Genomic DNA, 23,262 nt, shown 5'->3' with positions numbered 1-23,262 from the left:
ACAGCATTCAATATTTCTGAACCTCTAAAGATCATCATGCTGGCATTCCTTCCAATAGCTAGAACTTTTTTAAAACAGTTATCAGCTCAATGGCCAGTTCTCTCAGGTTCTGTATCATTTGATGGATAATTTATCATCCGCCGAAAATGATTCAATCAATGTCCTGCAGTGGAATTGTCGAAGCATCATGCCAAAACTTGATTCATTTAAAGCTTTGTTGCCTAGTCAAAAATGTGATCTAAAGGGTGATTTTTTAAGAGCTTGAGAACTTTTTTAAACAATAAAACGCATAAAATTTGCAAAATCTCATCGGTTCTTTATTTTAAACGTTAGATTGGTACATGACATTTACTTTTTGAAGATAATTTCATTTAAATGTTGACCGCGGCTGCGTCTTAGGTGGTCCATTCGGAAAATCCGCTTTTTTATCGACAAATTTTGTTCAGCGATGAGGCTCATTTCTGGTTGAATGGCTACGTAAATAAGCAAAATTGCCGCATTTGGAGTGAAGAGCAACCAGAAGCCGTTCAAGAACTGCCAATGCATCCCGAAAAATGCACTGTTTGGTGTGGTTTGTACGCTGGTGGAATCATTGGACCGTATTTTTTCAAAGATGCTGTTGGACGCAACGTTACAGTGAATGGCGATCGCTATCGTTCGATGCTAACAAACTTTTTGTTGCCAAAAATGGAAGAACTGAACTTGGTTGACATGTGGTTTCAACAAGATGGCGCTACATGCCACACAGCTCGCGATTCTATGGCCATTTTGAGGGAAAACTTCGGAGAACAATTCATCTCAAGAAATGGACCGGTAAGTTGGCCACCAAGATCATGCGATTTGACGCCTTTAGACTATTTTTTGTGGGGCTACGTCAAGTCTAAAGTCTACAGAAATAAGCCAGTAACTATTCCAGCTTTGGAAGACAACATTTCCGAAGAAATTCGGGCTATTCCGGCCGAAATGCTCGAAAAAGTTGCCCAAAATTGGACTTTCCGAATGGACCACCTAAGACGCAGCCGCGATCAACATTTAAATGAAATTATCTTCAAAAAGTAAATGTCATGTACCAATCTAACGTTTAAAATAAAGAACCGATGAGATTTTGCAAATTTTATGCGTTTTATTGTTTAAAAAAGTTCTCAAGCTCTTAAAAAATCACCCTTTATTTGCTTTGTGCGAAACATGGCTTATATCAAACATATCTTTAAATTTTAATGACTTTAACATTATACGTCCCGATAGAGAATCTACGTATGGCGGAGTGCATTCAGGAATTAAGAAATGTTATTCCTTTTATAGATTAAACATTCCTTTTACTTCTACTACAGAAGTTGTTGCTTGTCAAATATACGTTAAAGGAAAAGACATTTGTATAGCTTCTGTTTATATTCCTCCAAGAGCACAATTTGTGTTGTAGCCCTCCCTGCTCTTGATTGATTCTGGGAGATTTCAATTCGCACGGAACGATGTGGAGTTCCGTTTACAATGATAGCAGATCATCTCTAATATATCATATTTGCGACAATTTTAGCATGACGGTGTTAAATATTGGTTGGATGACACGGATTCCAAGACCTCCTGCATTCCAAATGAATTATATTTATCTCTTTGCTCGAATTCAATTCTACTAGATTGCACCGGGAAAATATTTCCTGATTTACGCGGTAGGGATCATTTATCAATCATCATCTCAATTAGCAGTAATAAATGCATTGATAATTCAGTTAATATTCCATGTGATTTGACAAAAAATATTGAATGAAATAAATACCAAAGTAATATTTCAAGTGTCTTAAATTCAATGGAAGAGCTCCCCGCCATTTGAAGAATATGACTTCCTCGTTTGTTCGATTCTGGAGGCCGCAGAACAAGCACAAACCAAAAGATTTCTTGGTCCATCGTCTAACAGAAGGCCTCCAAACCCTTGCTGGGGCAAAGAGTGCTCAGATGCTAAACACGCGAAACAAAATGCTTTCAAGACGTTTTTAAAACGAGGAGAAGGAACTCCTCAGAATTTTGAAAAATTGTTGACTTTATAAACCAAGTACAAGAGCATACTACGGGCTAAGAAATGTAGCTATTGGAGACATTTTGTCGTAGATTTGTCAAGAGAAACCTCAATGAGCACTCTTTGGAACACGGCCAGACGAATGAGGAATCGTAACGTAGGAAATGAGAGTGAGGAATACTCGAACCGATGGATATTTGATTTTACGAAAGTTTGTCCAAATTCTGTTCCTACGCATAGCATTATTAGGGAGTCTTCTCCAAATAATGGTTCCATTGATAGCCCCTTTTCAATGATGGAATTTTCCATAGCACTCATGTCTTGTAACAATAACGCACCTGGGTTGGACAGAATTAAATTCAACTTGGTGAATAATCTGCCTGATCTTACAAAAAGACGTTTTTTGGAATAGTTCAACAAGTTTTTTGAGCAAAATATTGTTCCAGCTGACTGGAGGCAAGTGAAAGTTATCGCCATTCAAAGGTTGGGTAAACCAACTTCCAATCACAACACATATAGACCCATTGCGATATTGTCCTGCATCAGAAAATTGTTTGAAAAAATTATTACACTAGGGTCGAGACGAACGGTTTGTTGTCAGATACTCAGTTCGGCTTCCGTAGAAATGAAGGGACGAATGATTGCCTTGCATTACTTTCGTCTGACACCCAAATTGCCTTCGCTCAAAAACAACAAATGGCATCTGTATTTTTAGACATTAAAGGAGCATTTGATTCAGTTTCCATTGATTTTCTTTCAGACAAGCTCCACCAACTTGGACTCCAAGCGATTATAAATATTTATTTGCGAAACCTTTTGTCAGAGAAGCGCATGCATTTTCCACATGGTGATATGGTAACATTCAGAATTAGCTACATGGGTCTCCCGCAAGGCTCATGCCTCAGTCCGCTCCTGTATAATTTTAATGTAAACGACATTGACATCTGTCTAGTAACCTCATGTACACTAAGACAATTGGCAGATGATGGCGTGGTTTCGGTTACTGGACTCAAACTTGTTGATCTGCAAAAACCATTGCAAGATACCTTAGATAACTTGGACTTTTCATCTGGGAATCGAAATCCCTGCGGAGAAAACGGAGCTGGTCGTCTTTTCAAAGAAGCATGATCCCGCGCAGCTTCAGCTTCATATGATGAGAAGAATGATGATGGCGTGGTTTCGGTTACTGGACTCAAACTTGTTGATCTGCAAAAACCATTGCAAGATACCTTAGATAACTTGGGCTTTTCATCTGGGAATCGAAATCCCTGCGGAGAAAACGGAGCTGGTCGTCTTTTCAAGGAAGCATGATCCCGCGCAGGTTTTGACTTTTAAATGCCTTGAGGTGTGGTTTGATTCCAAATGCACGTGGGGAGGACACATTAGGTATCTGATAACAAAATACCAACAAAGAGTTCATTTTCTTCGAACAATAACAGGATCTTGGTGGGGTGCTTATCCGGAAGATCTAATAAAATTGTATCAAACAACGATACTTTCAGTGATGAAGTATGAGATTCGTTCCGCTGCAAGCTCTAATATTATTAAATTTGAGCGAATTCAGTATCGTTGTTTGCGAATTGTCTTAGGCTGCATGCATTCGACACATACAATGAGTCTTGAAGTTCTGGCGAGAGTTCTTCCATTGGAAGATCGCTTTTGGAAGCTTTCATCACGATTGCTAATAATATGTGATGTACTGAATCCCCTGGTTATTAGTAACTTCGAAAAACTAGTCGAGCTTCAATCTTAAACAATCTTAAACATGACAGTATATTTTAACTATATGTCACAGAAAATCAACCTTTCAAGATATATTCCTATCCGTGACAGCATTCTAAATGTCCCTGACTCAACTTTATTTTTCGACACATTCATGCAGCGCGAAGGGCGTGGAGTCCCGTATCATCTACGCTCGATGGAAATCCCAAAAATATTTACAAGTAAGTTCAGGCATATTGACTCTGAGAAAATGTTTTACACGGACGGATCACGTATTGATATCACGAGGCTACTGGGATTTGTATATTCAACAATAACGTTTTGGTCTCATTTAGACTTCAAAAACCTGCCTCTGTTTATAAAGCAGAGTTAGCAGCAGATCATTATAGTTTGAGTGTTATCGTCACTTTATCTTTAAACCATTATTTTCTCTTCACAGATGACAAAGGAATGGTTCAGGAGACTGGATATGAGCAGGGACTTCATTCGTGTGAAGTCCAGACTCATGTCCAATCACTACACGTTAGATGCACATCTCCTTCGAATTGGACTTTCCGAGACTAACCATTGTGCTTGTGGTGAAGGTTATAGCGATATTGATCTTGTCTTTTGGACATGCGTCAGATCTGTCAAATCTCAACTAATAAATTCCTTGCATACCCAAAGTAGACTGTCCAATGTCTCAGTTCGCGACAATCTTGCTTGTCGTGACCTTCCTTTCATTGATCTTCTTTATCATTTCATTAAGTCTTTTTTAGTTATAATTTAAATTTATTTTATTTTAGACTCCTTTTTCTTCCATACAAACTTGAAATAGCTTGAAATGTGCAAAATAAATTTATTTTATTTAATGTAATTTATAATAGCAAATCGCTTGATAAAAACAGTGTTTAGTTTAACTTATGAATACCAATATACTAATATGATATTCGAAATGTACTTGGTATAAAGAACTATGTATTTTGGATGCCACGGCAAAGAAAAACTTATGTATATTGCCTATGAAATAAACGTCAAATTCCACAAAAATAGTGTGATACGAAGGCTTGGCTTTGAGTAATTAATCATAATCTTAACAAAATATCAGGCAACAGTTACCACTCATCCTTTACCCGCATGCATACATTCCCATAAGCGCAATTCGAGAGAATATCAACATTTCTCATATTTCTTTTGCAATATCATCGAAACGTGTTCGAAGCCGGGAGCGGTGCCCTTTCCGCCCATTGATTTCTTAATTAATTTCCCATGTGTGCCGGAATATTGTTTTACTTTTATTATTCATCCACTCATCTAGTGATGGCTTTCACGGGTGCGCGGGATTGCCGATAGTGATCGACAGCAATAAGAACGGAAAGAGCCAATTCAGCATCAATTTTCATCCATGTTGAATTCAGTCCAATATCAGCCATGCTAGGTTGTGTTCCAATTCATTCCAGAAACCGACCTCTTCCGTCGTGGCCGCCAGTGCCATGTTTGAAACCGGCGATGGAATCGATATTCGCGACTTGGTCAGCCAAATAGTGAAGCAGAAGAGACCTAAGAGCTAGTGATGATGGTGGGTGGATGTATTTTTTCTCTTGATATTGAAGAAGAAAATTTGAACTTCCCAATAATTTTGAACGTTTTTTCCACCGTTTTCCCTTCATTTGCTTGACTCAATCGTTTGAGCCTTCATTCTGCCATGATATTCGTTCAAATTAGTGAGAATCGATTTAATTTGTTAACAGATTTATTGCCCCTCAACTCACCGTTCAAATCAGTCGGATTGGAGTAGGAGAAATGGTACTCGGATGAATTCGCTGCCTCATCTATGTATGACTATGGAAATCTGTCTGTGTGCACTAGGAACGAGTGGGTCGCGCACTTGACCTCTGCAGCTTCATGTTGGCATGGATCTGAGTTGGCAGATGAGAGCCAATGAATCGACGGGACCGGGAGTCAGTTTAATTCGCTTAAATATGCAGACACGGTAATTGAATAATTACAGTCGAGTTGAGAGTTGGCCTCTTCAGCTGACATTGTATGTCTGAGAACCTGAACAGAGAGACCACAGTAGCGAGCGAAGTGTACTTAAGATTGTCGAAAAAAAAACAACATTTTAATTTCGCATAATTTTAGCGTTACCACGCTTAACTCAGTTTCAAGATCCCTTAGCACACAGTTTCATGCGTGTTTGGTCTACGACTCCTTGGTACCGTCGTCTGATTACATCGTCGAACAAACGACCAATGCGTTGTCACTGTTATTTTAATGAGCACCTCTCGGATTGCGGAGGCGTTTTGCGTTTTTTGAGCAACGACGGTGTGCACAAATTAAATTAAACTTAGGAAAAACTGCTCGGATTGGTACAACAATCTCCAGGGTCAGAGTTGTGTGCGGGGGTGGCCTTGCTGCAAATGGTAAATTTAGCAATTTGGGTGGACTGTTCGTCGACGCTGTTACTGTCATCGTATCCAAGCTCAGAAGCAGGGAATTTGAATATGCTCGGGTTAATGAGTGGAGCTGCGTTACCTTTTTTGCACTCGTAGTAAATGAGTGAAGTGTTACCTACCAAATCCGAACGGTAAATTAAGCAGACATGGTTGGGATTGAATTTCAGTATGTGTGTTATGTTGAATAATTAAAGTGTACCTCGTTCAACCGCTGATATGTTTGTGTAAATAACAGATAAACATCAACAGCGCAGATGAACTGCTTCGATCGACATAGGTATGGCATCCCGATTACAAGTGAATGTCTACAAAGTACCTTGACATAATTCTTTTCAGAACTGCACAACACTTTTAGTTGGGATTGGTGAGGTTGAATTAAAATTTAAAATACCAAGCTGAATACTAAAAACTTACACCATTCATAACACATTAAAAAAGTTAAGCTAAGCATGATACCAAAACAATACCACAATAGCTTAAACCAAATTTATTTCTTGATGTCTATTTTTACCCAATTTAAAAAAAAACTACTGTTACAAACATAATGCATTTATAGTCCACATATGGGTGCATATAATTTGCAAAAAGAAAATAATTAGAGACGGGAAGTTTAATTTGAATTTTTGACGGCTAATTTTTTTCATGAATACGTTTATTTCATAAGGCAATATACATTAGTTTTTCGTCGTTGTAGCATCCCCATATATAGTACTTTCAACCTAATATATTTCGAATACAGTCACAACGCTTTCTATTTAATAAAACATTTTGGGCCGTATGAATAAAATGTAGTAAAGTCAATTGTTTGCAGTATCTTCTCAAAAACAAAGTCCACAGACTATAACGCGGTTTGGTATGAATGAAAAACAAGTTCGAACATGTAGTTATGCTGCTTTCGAATTTGAGCATTTACTGCATGACGTATTGCCATGGCGTCAGAAAAGCTGGAATAAGAACACACAAAGCAAGAAACGTACTTACTGCTGCAAAAATGCCATTTTGTTTTATTTTTCTACCTGTAGAAACCGTGTACCGACAAATTGTAGTAAATACTACATGTTCGAAAGTTGTTGTGTAGTAAGGTCTCTGATTTTGACAGTGTAGTATGATGTATAGTTCCGATGTAATGTAAATCATATTTAATACCAATCTTATGCAGTTAGGATTAGAGTGTAGGATGTACTGATATGTTACCTGTTTGCAATCAGCGTGTATGAAAAGCTGACCTTCCTAGCAACACTGTACCCCGGAAGTGGTGTTTACGAGGAAGTCAGAGAAAATCATTGTACAGTTAACCTCGATCGCGTACACACGAAAAATAAAGTCCGTGCGAAAGCCACGTGTCCGTATTTAATTTTCTCTGCTACAACAGGAACGTGATTACTACCGAAATTCATGCATGCTACGTTTTATTCATACGGCCCATTACTACTATTTTCTGTACTATCATATTAGTATTTTTTTATTCTTTAGTAAATCTACTCAAGAACATTGTTTTTATTACTTACTTTTGTATACACTGTTCGTGATTTTATAACTATTTCAGGTTTGTTTGTATCAGTACATCATTTTTATTCAAAGTAAGATAGTTGGCTATTGGTAAAACTCATGGAAGAGGGAGGAGGCAAGCATAAAAAATATAACATATATTTTTTTTTATTTAAAAAGATATTTCATTCAGGCCTATTTGCGTACAAGCTTTACGTGGCCGATTTAGCTGAGTTTTTAAATAAAAGATTTTTTTTTGTATTGGATCTCGTTGTCACCCTTTTTCTAGGGGGAGAGGAGCTTCCATTTTCCTCCTGCGAGGATAGAGGGGCACTTCGTTCGTGGTTCGTCTCGTCATCCATTGCCGCATCGGTGGTATTGTTGTTGATTGCGTTGCTGGTTGCTGTAGATGCGCTTTGTTGTACATTGTTTGCAGTTGCTGGTTGGTTGGATGGTAAGCTGTTAACTGCAGCTGGTGTACTTTGTTCTATAGGGGATACGTTGGATGGTTTCGTTGAAGAGGATGCTTCACTGTTGTTGGTGACTGTCACAGGTGTACTGGGGTTGCTTGGGGTTGGTGTGAAGGAAGCACCGTTGTCCTTTGGTGTGGTTGTCTCCTTGTCCGGTTTATCACATGGCTTACCGTAGTGAACAGCTTTTTGGCAATATTGACATGTGGCCATCTGATTGTCATAGGTAACAAGTGATTTGCACGGTATTCTTGTATCCTGACCGAATGTCACATAAGAAGGTATAGGCCTCCTCAAGCGCATGCGTAACAAACGTACGCCATTTAGAATACCGGGGAAAAAATTCCTCTACTTTTCATCTTCGATAAAGAGAATCTCTCCGTATTGGGACATAGTTTTGCGAATATAAGAACCGTTGACGCTTGAGGGAAGATCATGCACACGCACTTCTATAGCACTATCTTCCATATATACTGGAATGTTGTACTTGATATTTTCATGCTCCACATAGTGCACATTATTATTGTCTTTAGCGAATTGAATTGCATCCAACTCTTTATAGAACGGGATATAAACAACATTATCGGTCTTATTGCATTGGAGTAAATGCACACGTTTAATGTCAAGATTCATTTGCTCCTTAAGCAAACCTTCAAGTTCTCGTATCGAAGGTCGAATTTTGCACTGTCTGAAGTCAACAATAATTGTATTCTTTCGTACCGACGGTAGCTTCTGTTCGTTTGGTTCACTCATTTTCGAGGTCTATTGTTCACTACACAATACTGTACTTGGTTTCTTCTGTCCCCAACGTAAGCGGTTTTGTTTGTCGACTGACTTGGATGAGATGTAAACCCGAACTCAATATAACATATAATGAAACATGACAAGCAAGAATGAGAAATTGGATAGTCTACTTTGGGTATGCAAAGAATTTATTAATTAAGACCTGAAATCACGATATTCCACGCATGTCCAAACTACATGATCAACATCTCGATAACCTTCGCCTTCAGAGAGTCCAATTCGAAGGAGATGTGCGGTTAATTCTTGCCTGTCACGTTTGAGCGAATGGTTTCAATTGCGCACAGGCTATCTCTGAAAAGGAAATAGGGGTTTGGGGATAATGTGACGATTACACTCAAGCTATAATGAACTGCTTATAACTCTACTATATAAATAGATGCAGGTTCTTGAAGCCTAGATGATGCCGAAACATGACTGTTAAACATATTAAACCCAGAGGCCTTCATTTCGTGAGCCGTCCTTGTAAAATATTTTTTTCATGGTCAATACGCCTGAAGTTACTTGAAAATATGTTTGGGATTTCCATCGAGCGTAGGTGATACGGGACTCCACGCCCTTCGCGCTGCATGGATTTGTCGGAAAATAGAGCTGAGTTAGGGACATTTAGGATGCTGTCACGAAAAGGAATATATCTTGAAGGGTTGATTTACTGTGACATATGGTTAAGATATACTGTCATGAATCTTGTTTGAGATTGAAGGTAGAGATAGTTGTCTGATATAATTTTATTAGATCTCCCGGATGAGCACTATACCAATGTCCTGTTACTGTTCGAAGAAAATTTACTCTTTGTTATTTACTTACTCTTACTCTTTCAGCCGTAGACCAGGCGGGTCTCTGCTATATACAGGAGGCGTCTCCATTCAACTCGGTTCAAGGCTGTTCGCCGCCAGCCTCGGTAGCTCCGCATGGCGCCCTCAATGTGATCTATGCATCTTGCCCGCTGCGCGCCACTTCTTCTTATACCGGTCGGATCATTATCGACGATCATTTTAACCGGGTTGTACTCCGACATTCTAATAACATGCCCGGCCCACCGTAAACACCCGACCTTGGCCGTTTGGATGAAGGTTGGTCCTCCCAGAAACTGGTGCAGTTCATGGTTCATTCGCCTTCTCCACGTACCGTCGTCCATCCGCACTCCGCCAAACATGGTTCGCAACACCTTCCGTTCAAAAACACCTAGTGCGCGTTGATCCTCCGCAAGCAATGTCCAGGACTCGTGCCCGTAGAGGATAACCGGTCTAATCAACGTTTTATAGATAGTTAACTTCGTACGACGGCGAATTTTGCTCGATCGAAGCGTCCTGCGCAGTCCAAAGTAAGCACGATTTTCTAACAAAATGCGTCTCTGAATTTCTCTGCTGGTGTCATTATCGGCAGTCACCAGTGAGCCCAAGTACACGAACTCGTTGACCATTTCGATTTCATAACCGCCAACGACGGTAACGACACAGTGCAGTGCTTTCACTAGTGCATTACCACCGTGTTTTAGTAGCTCGTTTGGTAGTTGGTCAACGCCAGCGGCCTTATTATTTTTAAACCGGCTTACCTCCTCCTCGACTTCTTGGAGGTCTGGGACCGGCAGTCTATCGTCCTCCGCACGCGTTCCCAAGTTCGTTACCGCGCCGCCACTTTCGTATTCCGCCACATCGCCATTGAGGTGCTCGTCGAAATACTGCCGCCACCTCTCGATCACCTCACAGTCCCCGTTGGTGTCCTTGCACATATCGGCCTGTGGCACATGACCTCTGCGCGAACGGTTCACCTTCTCGTAAAACTTCCTTGTGTCATTAGCACGGAACAGCTGTTCCATCGCTTCGCGATCTAGGTCTTCCTGATGGCGCTTTTTTATACGGGATACCGAGTTTAGTATGTTCCGCACCTGTCTGTACCGCTCCTCGTTTGCTCTCGTCCGGTGTTGCAGCTTCCTCGCCCAAGCTGCATTCTTCTCGGTCACTAACTGTTCACATTCGTCGTCGAACCAGTCGTTCCTTACGTTCGGAGTCGCCGTACCTAGCGTTGCTGATGCAGTGCTACCTATGGCAGAACGGATGTCTCTCCAGTCATCTTCAAAAGTAGCTGCACCAAGCTGCTCTTCCGTTTCTTAGTGCCAACTGCTGCGCGTAATCTTGGGCTACTCCAGCATACCGGAGCCGCGCGATGTTAAATCGCGACGTTCGGTTTCGACGTTTGGTAGCCACCGTCGAAAGTTTTGAGCGCATGCATACAGCAACCAAGTAGTGGTCCGAATCTATATTCGCACTGCGGTAGGTGCGAATATTGTTGATGTCCGAAAAAAATTTTCCGTCGATCAAAACGTGGTCGATTTGGTTTTCAGTCTGTTGATCAGGTGATCTCCAGGTAGTTTTGTGAATATCCTTGCGGGGAAAGAAGGTGCTTCTGACTACCTTTCCTCGGGAGGTCGCAAAGTTTACACTCCGTTGACCGTTGTTGTTCGATGCGGCATGCAGGCTGTTCGGCCCGATTACCAATCGGTACATTGCCTCCCTTCCTACCTGGGCATTCATGTCACTGATGACAATTTTTACGTCTCTGCGTGGGCAGCTGTCATAGGCTTGTTCCAGCTGCACGTAGAACGCTTCTTTCTCGTCATCGGGTCTCCCTTCATGTGGACAGTGCACGTTAATGATGCTGTAATTGAAAAAAAAACGGCCTTCAATTCTCAACTTACACATCCTAACGTTGATCGGCTGCCACCCAATCACTCGCTGACGCATCTTGACCAGCACTATAAAGCCAGTTCCCAACTCGTTCGTTGTGCCACAGCTTTGGCAGAAGGTAGCCGCTCGATGTCCGCTCTTCCACACCTTCTGTCCCGTCCAACAAAGCTTCTGCAGCGCTACGACGTCGAAGTTGCGAGGATTTAGTTCGTCGTATATTATCCTGTCGCAGCCTGCGAAATCTAGTGACTTGAAGTTCCATGTTCCAAGTTTCCAATCGTAGTCCTTATTTAGTCGCGTGGGTCTATTCGTAATAAATATTTTACGGACGGCTTATTAGGCCTACGCCAACCGCATGTCTCGCCGGAGGATCATCGTGCTTGCTCTGTTTAACGTCCCAATTAGCACTAGGACAATCCCGTTGGTGGGGTTGCGACCTTGGATGGGATGCAGCATTTCATACTCAGCCGCTGGATACCAGAACAGACGCTGATTGAAGCCGTTCCTAAAATGGAGTACAGACGCTCCGACATCCTCTAAAGAGGACCCACTTCCCTGTCAGCATACGACCAAGGTCCCACCGGGGTTGGAATCGAGCCACACCCTAAGATATTTGAAAATCAGAACCTGCACGATCATTCTTTTCATAATATAAAGCTGAAACTGAGCGGGATCATGCTTTCTTGAAAAGACGACCAGCTCTGTTTTTTCAGTGGGGAATTCGATACTCAGATGAACAGCCCAAACGAACAAGTTATCTAAGGTATCTTTCAATGGTTTTTGCAGGTTAAAAGCTTTGGGTCCAATAACTTAAACCACACCATCATCTGCCAATTGTACATGGGGGTACTAAAGATCTGTCAATGTTGTTCACGTAAAAATTATAGAGAAGTAGAGAAGCGAACTGAGGCATGATAATTGCGGGAGTCCCATGTAGCTTATTCTGAAAGTTGCCAAATCATCATATGAAGAATACTTGCGTTTCGCTAGAATCAGATACAAAATGTTTGTTTCGGCTCTATGAAGAAATTCCGCAGATATAATAGTTCAAGAATTAGACAATACTGCTGTTTTAGTCACGAAAAAACTCGAATCGAATGCATTTCATCTCACCCTCAAAGTCAATCTATCGAACAGATACATCAAATCTTACAATTGAGGTTGTTGTTAGAGTGAAATCGTCACGCGATGCGTCTAGACGCGCGTGCGAGCTAGTTGCATTTGATCAAAGCAAACCTATCAGAGCAAATGCGATGCGAAAACAGTACATCGCATTTAATCGCTTCGTTTCGGTCCGCGTTCCTCGCGTTCACTCTTACAGGTTTGCTTTGATCAAATGCAACTAGCTCGCACGCACGCCTCGACGCTACGCGTAACGCTTTCACTCTGACAGCAACCTAAGTAAGTAAGCATATAAATTTCTTACTTGTTTTTACATTTCATCTTTGCCTCTTCAAGTTTTTGGTAAGTTTTATGTAACCACAAATACCTCAAAAAGAATCTGTAATGTTATTTGTTTAATTATGAAACTCTCATAGACGGTTTGAGAATAGCGTGTATATTGTGATTTACATTTTTGGTTTTTGTTATTATGCTGGAGTTAACAAATGTATTCAGCATACAATCTACTTCTAAAAATATTTTTGGAACCAATCTGTTTAGAGCTATATCAATGTGCTACCATGTTATTTTAAATGCAAATATCCGACAGAAACATTTAAATTGAATGAATCGACCAAATTTTAATCTGGATTTGCATTTGATATTTTTGCGGCCGGCTCTTGCAGTAAAGACGATACTGCAAGGCAAAATCCGTGTCTGGGTTCTGCACTCAATGGTTTTATATGTTTTTTGCATTTAAAAATACTTAAACGAGTTTTCCATACTAAATTCCGATTTTTGCAATTAATCTCGCACTTGTGTGGTTATTTTTGAATGGGTATCGATGGAATTACCTGTCCAAGTAGTTCAATTATCAAAATAGTTCCATGAATAATACTTGTAACACAGTAAAATTCGTACACTAAATATTTGCTGCATTTACATATGGTTACAGTTTTATTCCACTTGACAGAAAATAATCAAATTTTGGGAAGCGTTCTTTCGATGCATCCTATAAATTGCGTGATTTTTTGTAATGTGAGCCAAGTGTACGCTCATATAGAAATGGTTATAGTCAATTTCACTCAAAACACAAAAAATCTTTTGCCAAAATCTGGAAATGTTTCGCCCGGAAGGTCAAGGCAAGAGTAACCAAGCATGCAATTAAGAACCGAAATTTCCCAAACCACCGTGACCAGTAGCAAACTGTTGCCAAGACTTGTGGTAGGAAGCTATACACGGAGATGTTGATAGGAATAAAATGTGAAAATTCGTATCGAAATTCTTCATTTGGAAAGCCATCTGAGCCTATAAAAAGCGGAACTCTGAAACAAACATTGGTTTCAACTGTAGCAATCCCTAATAATTGATCCAATGTATGTAAAATGACTTAATATATGTATAAATATGTACTTTTAGTCTTGATACGTAGTCAATTGCAGCCTTTTTGTTACATTCATTGGCAAGAATATATTGGCATTGATTTAGTGACTAATATATATTAATTTGACAGCACAACAGAATATTTTGTTACATATTAATAATTATTAATCAGGTTCCATGGTTGAGATAACCGCGTAATTTCACAATGACAATGATTCCACTATGAAAAAACCTATTTCTTTATGATACTAACGTAATAGTCAACGACTTTATATCACATGCTTTATTGATAGCGATAAGGCTATTTTAATAATTTCGTTCATTTTTTTTTTGTGGTTCAGATTTCATTTATACATAATAACGATTTAACAGTCAAACCCCTTTTAATATCCTGTTCAAAAATGTTTATCAGTAAACGATTTAGTTTCACCCCAGAAACCGGTGCAATATAAACTCCGCATACGAATTCGAAAACAATTTCTTCCGGAAAGTTCAGTTGGACTAAATGACATAACAGCTAAATATAAAACTTTATCACTGCTTTCCTTCGAAACAGTCGTCACGAAAAGACTAACTTGCGGCCACCAAGGAAAAGCGACGCTCATTAATCATAAATTTGTTTTCCCAACCCAGAAGTACTTCTATTTATTTATCATTAGGCAGTATAAAACTTCACCCGCATTCGCATTGTTTCATCTCGAGGGGAAGCCGAGGGGTAACAGCCATAATTATAAACCACAGAACAGCAATACATTTGCTATCTCCAGCGGTACACACACTCACTGACGTTTGTCGTTTTTCTCTCTGCTTTTTTCCCTCCACAGGATCGACACGTGAAAAAAAATGGTGATGGTCAGCCCCTGGTGGACTCGTCCCAGGACTACGTCCTGCTGCTTGGGTACGAGAATCAGACGCACACGGTGCTGCGCTTCAAGCGGAAGTTGGACACCTGCGACGTGGCGTACGATGTGCCGATAACGGTAAGTTTCGTTTTTCCTATCCCTGCGGATGCGATGATAGTCGTTCTCCACCGAAGAAGGTTCTCTAGTAGCACCCCATTCGGGTGCCATCCCAGGTACCTACAGCTGGTGGGCACCGCTAATGAGCGGTTTGTTAACGAGTGATTTTCAAGGTAGGAGTCTGGCACGTCCGCATGGTTATGCGGTAATTGGACGCCGGCTCGGGTCGTTATTGGTTGTGGTAGCGAATTCGGTAGCGTTGCCCGGAAATGTTCGGCGATCGATCAATCAAAGAACAGTCGACGTAAGTCACAAGAGTAGCTCCTGTGAAACAAAGAACCGTGACTCAAACTTGACTTATTAAACTACTTGATTGAGTAAACCTCATGAGTTTTTCTTCGATTATTTACTTTCTTACTACTATTCATGCTACTGAAATGAAGTCATAACTGTAAAATGCGATGCATATCAAAGTCACACCATAATCACCATCATCGTCGTCTAGATAACAAACATTAGACGCCCGTGTAACGCTGCTCCATATGAACGCTTTGTGAGACAATCGTATAACCAGGTGAAAACCTATAATTAAATACCATCAAGTGGTAATTTAACATTACAGCACAGCCACCCTGTTTCACACACATGCTCGCGGTCTCTGTCGCGTGGTAATTATCTTTCAATCAAACCAGTGGCGTTTTCTAGGCTACGAATGCACTTAAATCCGACGAAACCTAGAATCACATTCTCTCTCTTTCTCTCAAGATTGTAACCATCATACGAATAGTGGAATATAATTTCCCCGTGTGTCTCAGTTATTCAGATCACATAAATTTCTGAAGCAAAACAAACTCAGTGGCCGATAACTCTTAAGCACCGGCTGAGCAAATGAGGCTGATGATGGGTACTTAGCAAGGTATCATACATGTGTACATAACCAGGGAGCAATGGAGAAGGAAGAAGAGGTTTAATCATAATGAACAGTAATGATGGGCTTCTTGTTACCTTCTCTTCTCGTCATCGACGTTCCTGCGACGTCGCTGGCAACTTAGTGAGTACGATATCAACCAAGCTTCGAACAAGCAAGCGGCATCTTCTGTTGTAGAATGGATGCAACAACGCCATAGATGAAAAGTCACCGGAATAACAATTTTACAGCAACAATTTGTTAGAATCAACCTCTATTGCGACCAGGATGATGGCAGATCTGTTATAAAAACGTGTTATAAAAACCTAGCAGTGCGATGATACCTTTTCTTATCAATCCGCCCGTGTTTTTTGCATGAATATTATTTGGTGTTTTAGTTCTCATGATATTATTTTAATGACCGTCGTTTGAGATTTCAGTCATTCCAACATTACCGTGTAATGTCGAAACTGCAAATCGGATTAAATTTGAATTTAAACGTGCGACAATCGATTGAAAATTTATGGCCAGTCCGATACGCCTAGCTTCAGCTTTCAGTCCGATGTAGGTTTCCGTCATCTTCTCAAGGTTACGTGTCACAATATCAATATCGTCAGCGAAGCCAAAAAGTTGTACGGACTTTCGGAAGATCGTGCCACTCGTGTCGATCCTCGCTCTTCGAATCACACCTTCCAGGGCAATATTGAACAAGATACAAGAAAGTCTATCACCTTGACGTAGCCCTCTCCGAGATTTGAAGGGACTCGAGAGCGTCCCAGATACTCGGACGTAGCACATCACTCTATCCATCGTTGCTTTGACCAAACGCGTCAGTTTATCCGGGAAATCGTATTCGTGCATTATCTGCCATAGCTGTTCTCGATCGATTGTGTCGTGTGCCGCTTTGAAGTCAATGAATAGGTGATGCGTGGGTACGTTGTATTCACGACACTTCTGGAGTACTTGTCTTATCGCGAATATGTGATCCGTAGTGGCGCGGGCTCCAGTAAATCCCGCTTGGTACGGCCCTACGATTTCCTTAGCTATTGGTGATAGACGACGGCAAAAGATTTGGGAGTGTACCTTGTAGGCGGCGTTCAGCAATGTGATTGCGCGGTAATTGCAACAGTCTAGCTTATCGCCCTTTTTGTAGACGGGACATACCACTCCATCCATACATTCCTGCGGTAGAATCTCCTCCTCCCAAATCCTAGAAATCATCCAGTGCAGCGCTCTAGCCAGTGCCTCTCCTCCATGTTTGAGTAGCTCGCCTGGCAACTGGTCATTGCCCGCGGCTTTGTTGTTCCTCAGCTTGCCGATCTCCTCAATTATCACCGACAGATCAAGGGCTGGGAATCTGTCGTCGGCTGAGCGTGCATCCAGATTGATTCCTGTACCGTTCTCTCTATCTTGTGCTTCGCCATTCAGATGCTCGTCATAGTACTGCTTCCACCTGTCGATCACCTCACGTTCGTTCGTGAGAAAGTTACCACTGGTATCTCTGCACTTTTCGGCCTGTGGCGTGTAGCCTTTACGTGACCGGTTCACCTTTTCATAGAACTTCCGTGTGTCATTTGCGCGGTACAGTTGTTCCATCGCTTCGCGATCTTGGTCTTCCTGGTGGCGCTTATTCCTCCGGAAAACAGTGTTCTGTCTGTTCCGTGCCTGTCTGTATCGTTTCTCGTTCGCCCTCGTGCGGTGTTGCAGCATCCTCCCCTTGCTGCATTCTTCTCTTCGACCAACTGCTGACATTCGCCGTCAAACCAGTCATTTCCTTGATTCGATAACCTCGTGCCTAAAACGGTTGTAGCAGTGCTACTCACGGCGGACCTTATGTTTCTCCAGCCGTCTTCAAGAGTCGCCGCGACAAGCTGCTCTTCCGTTGGTAGCACTAACTCCAGTTGTTGCGCGGAGAAGAATCGCCCGTCGATGAGAACGTGATCGATTTGACTTTCCGTATGTTGATCAGCCCCCTACGGGCCTCGGGAAATTTTTCCAAAGTTTGAGCGAATTCTATACCTATTTTTTATATATACAAAAAAGGGTACAAAATATTGTGTTCTTCAATATGTTCAATAAGTTTATCACGGTGTTCAACGTGGTCACTATGATTTTTTTCATTACTGGGTCTCGTTGTTATCATTTTCCTAGTAAGAGCAGCGCTCTCGTTGCTACCTAGCGAATGAAAAGGGGCAACGCTCCTTCGTCCGTTGGTTCAGTGTCACTGTTGTTGTTAGGATTATGGTCATTAGGGTTTCCTGTCTTGTATTTTTTTGGGCGCTGTATTTGTTGTTTACTGACGACACACTTTGGTGTACATTGGCTAGTAACGATTCAGTTGACAATAGTGTTTTGTTGTTAATTTTTATCTTCGAAATACTGGGCTTGCTTCGAACTTTCATAATAAGGACTCACTTATGCAAACTTTTTTGCTGTATTTAAAGGGTAAGGCCACCATGGAATTTCAAAAGTTTTTTTGTGAGTCTTAAATTAAAATACTTTAAAAAAACTGGTTCTTATTCTTATTATTATTTGAAGACACAGCCGGTTCGCCCGTTTTGAACCTCCCGGAACATTAGCCACTTGGTCATAAAGAGGCTTTTTTATCGGAATTATGTAACTTTTTTTTTTGTACGTTGGAATACAATTGATATAAGACTGGAATATTCGATAGCTTTCACTTAGTTATGCGAAGAGACTGAATGCGGCCATTCCAGCTGTTTGTAATTGGATACATAGAATTTTCTACATAATATAAATAAAAATTGATGAGTTATATTTGACCTGCTCAAACCAAGTCAAACTTGAAAACAATCCGGTGTGAATAAGCATAATGGCATTTTGTTCGGTCCTTCCAAATGTATGGAATCAATTTTCAGACCATTTTGCATTGAGAAAATATTATTGTCGTGAATACGACTTACTTTACTATGGGGTGCCTTTTCAAAATTAGCCATATGGAAGAATGGACAGAACTTAATCGTGAATATCTCGACTTGTATTAAAGGCAGCAACATAATTCTTTTACCATTTCATCAAAAATATGATCAGGAATTTAGGATAATACTTTGAACAGTGTGAGATAACCACAAACAACTCAAATACTAAGTTTTCTCAAATTTTGAAAACAACGCGGAAAACTCTTTACTTTTGCTTGGCTTTTTCGCGCAAGGACGACGATTTTGAGGTAGTCAGGCACATATCTTCAACTGACTGCGTATAAAAGGGGAACCGTGGTCGAAACTCGATCATTTCTTCTTGTGCGTTGGATGCAAGCAGACGTCGTGGGACCACCAGCTTCGGAGAGTGCACCTTCTGCGTGGTTAAAAACCTCAAACGCTCAGGTCGCATCTCTCATTTGGACTTCAGTCGTCAGGTGGAGCAGTCGTCAATGAAAGCAGACCTTTTGCGTGATGCCAAACCTCAAACGCTCAGGTCGTGCTGTCATTTAGATTTCAGTCGTCAGGTGGAGCAATCGTCAATGAAAGCAGAACTTCTGTTCTTGGTTCTAAATTTTGTTCTTGAACTCAGGTCCAGTTCCTTATTCTAGAATTCTATTCGGTTCTTTTTAGAACCATAATAATACTCTCAAAGAATTATGCGAAATTTTGCTTTACTGTACTTTATACAACCCATTTTGATGGTCGAGGCGAAAAACCGTCTTCAAGTTTCAGAGCTTAGCTCCGGGTTTAGAATTCAGAGCCTGTGTGCTGAACTGGATTCTGGAAAAAGATTTCGGAACTGATTTCAGTTTCGAAATTGTAGTTCTAGAACTAAAATCAAACTGAATCCTGAGTCTGTTCTAAGTTCTGAATTTAGTTCTTGAGCTCAGGTCCAGTTTCTAATTCCAGAATTCTTCAAATCGGTTCTTTTTAGAACCATAATAATACTCGTAAAGAATTATGCAAAATTTTATTTTACTGTACTCTGTACGGCCCATTTTTATTATAAAGTACTATCTAGTTATTTCATTACATTTAATTGTGTTTCAGAATGTTTAATGTAACTATACTGTAATTTAGTCTAGGCGCATCGTTTAAAATTCTAGTAATGAAAAAGGGGAAAGTTGCACAATTCACACAATCGACCAACTACCAGTTCGAATTCGGAAGTATAAAAAAAAGTGTGTCAGTTTTATTCGTATTCACGACATCCAGTTATGTCTCTGACATTACACATCCGTACTTTTTTTTTCAACCGTAACCTTGAAAAGAAGCATCGCAATTTTAGTCCATTTATTCCATGATGCAAAGGTTGAAAATCATCATGACCAGTTTAGCCTTTCTCTATAGAAAGGTATTAGAATTGCTGGAAAAAACGATTTTCGAACGGAGCCTCGGAGACCCATAGTGTTATATACCATTCGACTAAGTTCGACGAGATCGGAAAATGTCTGTGTATATATATATATATATATATATATATATATATATATATATATATATATATATATATATATATATATATATATATATATATATATATATATATATATATATATATATATATATACACACAGGGTGATTTTTTAAGAGCTTGAGAACTTTTTTAAACAATAAAACGCATAAAATTTGCAAAATCTCATCGGTTCTTTATTTTAAACGTTAGATTGGTACATGACATTTACTTTTTGAAGATAATTTCATTTAAATGTTGACCGCGGCTGCGTCTTAGGTGGTCCATTCGGAAAGTCCAATTTTGGGCAACTTTTTCGAGCATTTCGGCCGGAATAGCCCGAATTTCTTCGGAAATGTTGTCTTCCAAAGCTGGAATAGTTACTGGCTTATTTCTGTAGACTTTAGACTTGACGTAGCCCCACAAAAAATAGTCTAAAGGCGTCAAATCGCATGATCTTGGTGGCCAACTTACCAGTCCATTTCTTGAGATGAATTGTTCTCCGAAGTTTTCCCTCAAAATGGCCATAGAATCGCGAGCTGTGTGGCATGTAGCGCCATCTTGTTGAAACCACATGTCAACCAAGTTCAGTTCTTCCATTTTTGGCAACAAAAAGTTTGTTAGCATCGAACGATAGCGATCGCCATTCACTGTAACGTTGCGTCCAACAGCATCTTTGAAAAAATACGGTCCAATGATTCCACCAGCGTACAAACCACACCAAACAGTGCATTTTTCGGGATGCATGGGCAGTTCTTGAACGGCTTCTGGTTGCTCTTCACTCCAAATGCGGCAATTTTGCTTATTTACGTAGCCATTCAACCAGAAATGAGCCTCATCGCTGAACAAAATTTATCGATAAAAAAGCGGATTTTCCGAATGGACCACCTAAGACGCAGCCGCGGTCAACATTTAAATGAAATTATCTTCAAAAAGTAAATGTCATGTACCAATCTAACGTTTAAAATAAAGAACCGATGAGATTTTGCAAATTTTATGCGTTTTATTGTTTAAAAAAGTTCTCAAGCTCTTAAAAAATCACCCTTTATATATATATATATATATATATATATATATATATATATATATATATATATATATATATATATATATATATATATATATATATATATATATATATATATATATGTGTGTGTGTTTTTTTTGAAAAATCAACTTTCTGGGATTTTCGTATTTTTTCTAAGCCCCAAAAAGTCGATTTTTCCAAAAAAAAATTTTTTTCGAGATGACACTAAATCTCGACGTTTTATGCAATTCTAAGCCTTTTGGCATCAAAAATTTTTTTTCGATTTCGAAAATTTCATGTACTCCCCCTATGGTGATTTTTTAAGATATATGAAAATTCCACTAAGTGGACTAAGAAAGCTTTTTTTAGATTAGCATCACTGATTACAAATAGGCAACGCAAATATCAAGCACTAGTTTGGAAAAATGATGCTGACTGTGTGACATAAACACTGAAGCATGCTTTTGTGAACTACTCGAATCAATCTGCATCAATTTTTGTCAAAATTAGTGTCCAAAATGATTTAATAAAAGTATGAAACAAATTTTCATGAGACTGTTATGAAAGAAGAGAAAGGCATTATCACACCACTAGGTGGATTAAGAAGGGTTTTGCCTTTCTCTATAGAAAGGTATTAGAATTGCTGGAAAAACCGACTTTCGAACGGAGCCTCGGAGACCCATAGTGTTATATACCATTCGACTCAGTTCGACGAGATCGAAAAATGTCTGTGTGTATGTGTGTGTGTATGTGTGTGTGTGCACTTTTAGAAGATATTTGAACGCGCACTATTTTCTCAGAGATGGCTGAACCGATTTGAACAAACTTGGGCTCGTTTTAAAGCTTCTGTCGGGTCATTGATCAAGTTCGAAGATCAAATGGCTGTGACTTTTGGTTCCGGAGATATGATTGTATAAGTGACGTAACCGACAAAAAGCGTTGTATTTGAACGCGCTCAAATTTCTCAGAGATGGCTGAACCGATTTTAACAAACTCGGGCTTGTTTGAAAGCTACTGTTGGACCATTGATCAAGTTCGAAGATCAAATGGCTGTGAATTTTGGTTCCGAAGATATGATTGTATAAGTGACGTAACCGACAAAAAGCGTTGTATTTGAACGCGCTCAATTTTCTCAGAGATGGCTGATCCGATTTTAACAAACTGGGGCTCGTTTGAAAGCTACTGTCGGGCCGTTGATCAGGTTCGAAGATCAAATGATTGTGACTTTTGGTTCCAGATATATGATGGTATAAGTGACGTAACCGACAAAACACGTTGATTTTTACCGCTCTTATATATAAGGGTGCCAACATTTTGGGATCAACTCTATTTTCGTAAAGTTCTAGTGCTCAAAAGTTTAAGCACCTCGAAAATAGCCTTCATGCAAAATTTGACCTAAATCGGACATGCCTAAGGGGTGCTGCCCGGTGGTAAAGTTTTGACAATTTTCGACTTGAAAAAGCACCATAGGGGGGAGTACATGAAATTTCCAAAATCGAACATTTTTTTTGATGCCAAAACTCTTAAAACTGCATAAAACATCGAAATTTAGTGTCATCTCAATAAAAAATTTTTTGAAAAAATCAACTTTCTGGGACTTTTTATATTTTTTCTAAGTCCCAAAAAGTCGATTTTTTCAAAAAAAATTCTTTTCTAGATGACACTAAATCTCGACGTTTCATGCAATTCTAAGCCTTTTGGCATCAAAATTTTTTTTTCGATTTCGAAAATTTCATGTACTCCCCCCTATGGTGATTTTTAAAGATATATGAAAATTCCACTAAGTGGACTAAGAAGGGTTTTTGTCTTTCTCTATAGAAAGGTATTAGAATTGCTGGAAAAACCGACTTTCGAACGGAGCCTCGGAGACCCATAG

The 23,262-nt window shown here is 39.9% G+C and overlaps 1 protein-coding gene across 5 annotated transcripts in view; it reads left to right on the top strand.

Annotated features, from left to right (window-relative positions):
- LOC131437382 (MOXD1 homolog 2-like) overlaps positions 1-23,262 on the top strand; it is a 299,407-nt gene that overhangs the window by 212,846 nt on the left and 63,299 nt on the right. For all 5 annotated transcript variants that reach the window (XM_058606685.1, XM_058606684.1, XM_058606683.1 and 2 more), the window contains one exon: positions 14,923-15,078. In XM_058606685.1, the coding sequence (XP_058462668.1) occupies positions 14,923-15,078 (156 nt within the window). The remainder of the gene's footprint in view (positions 1-14,922; positions 15,079-23,262) is intronic.

This window comes from Malaya genurostris, chromosome 3 (assembly GCF_030247185.1).
Source record: "Malaya genurostris strain Urasoe2022 chromosome 3, Malgen_1.1, whole genome shotgun sequence".
Lineage (NCBI taxonomy): Eukaryota > Metazoa > Arthropoda > Insecta > Diptera > Culicidae > Malaya > Malaya genurostris.
This window is presented reverse-complemented; position numbering and strand designations above follow the sequence as displayed.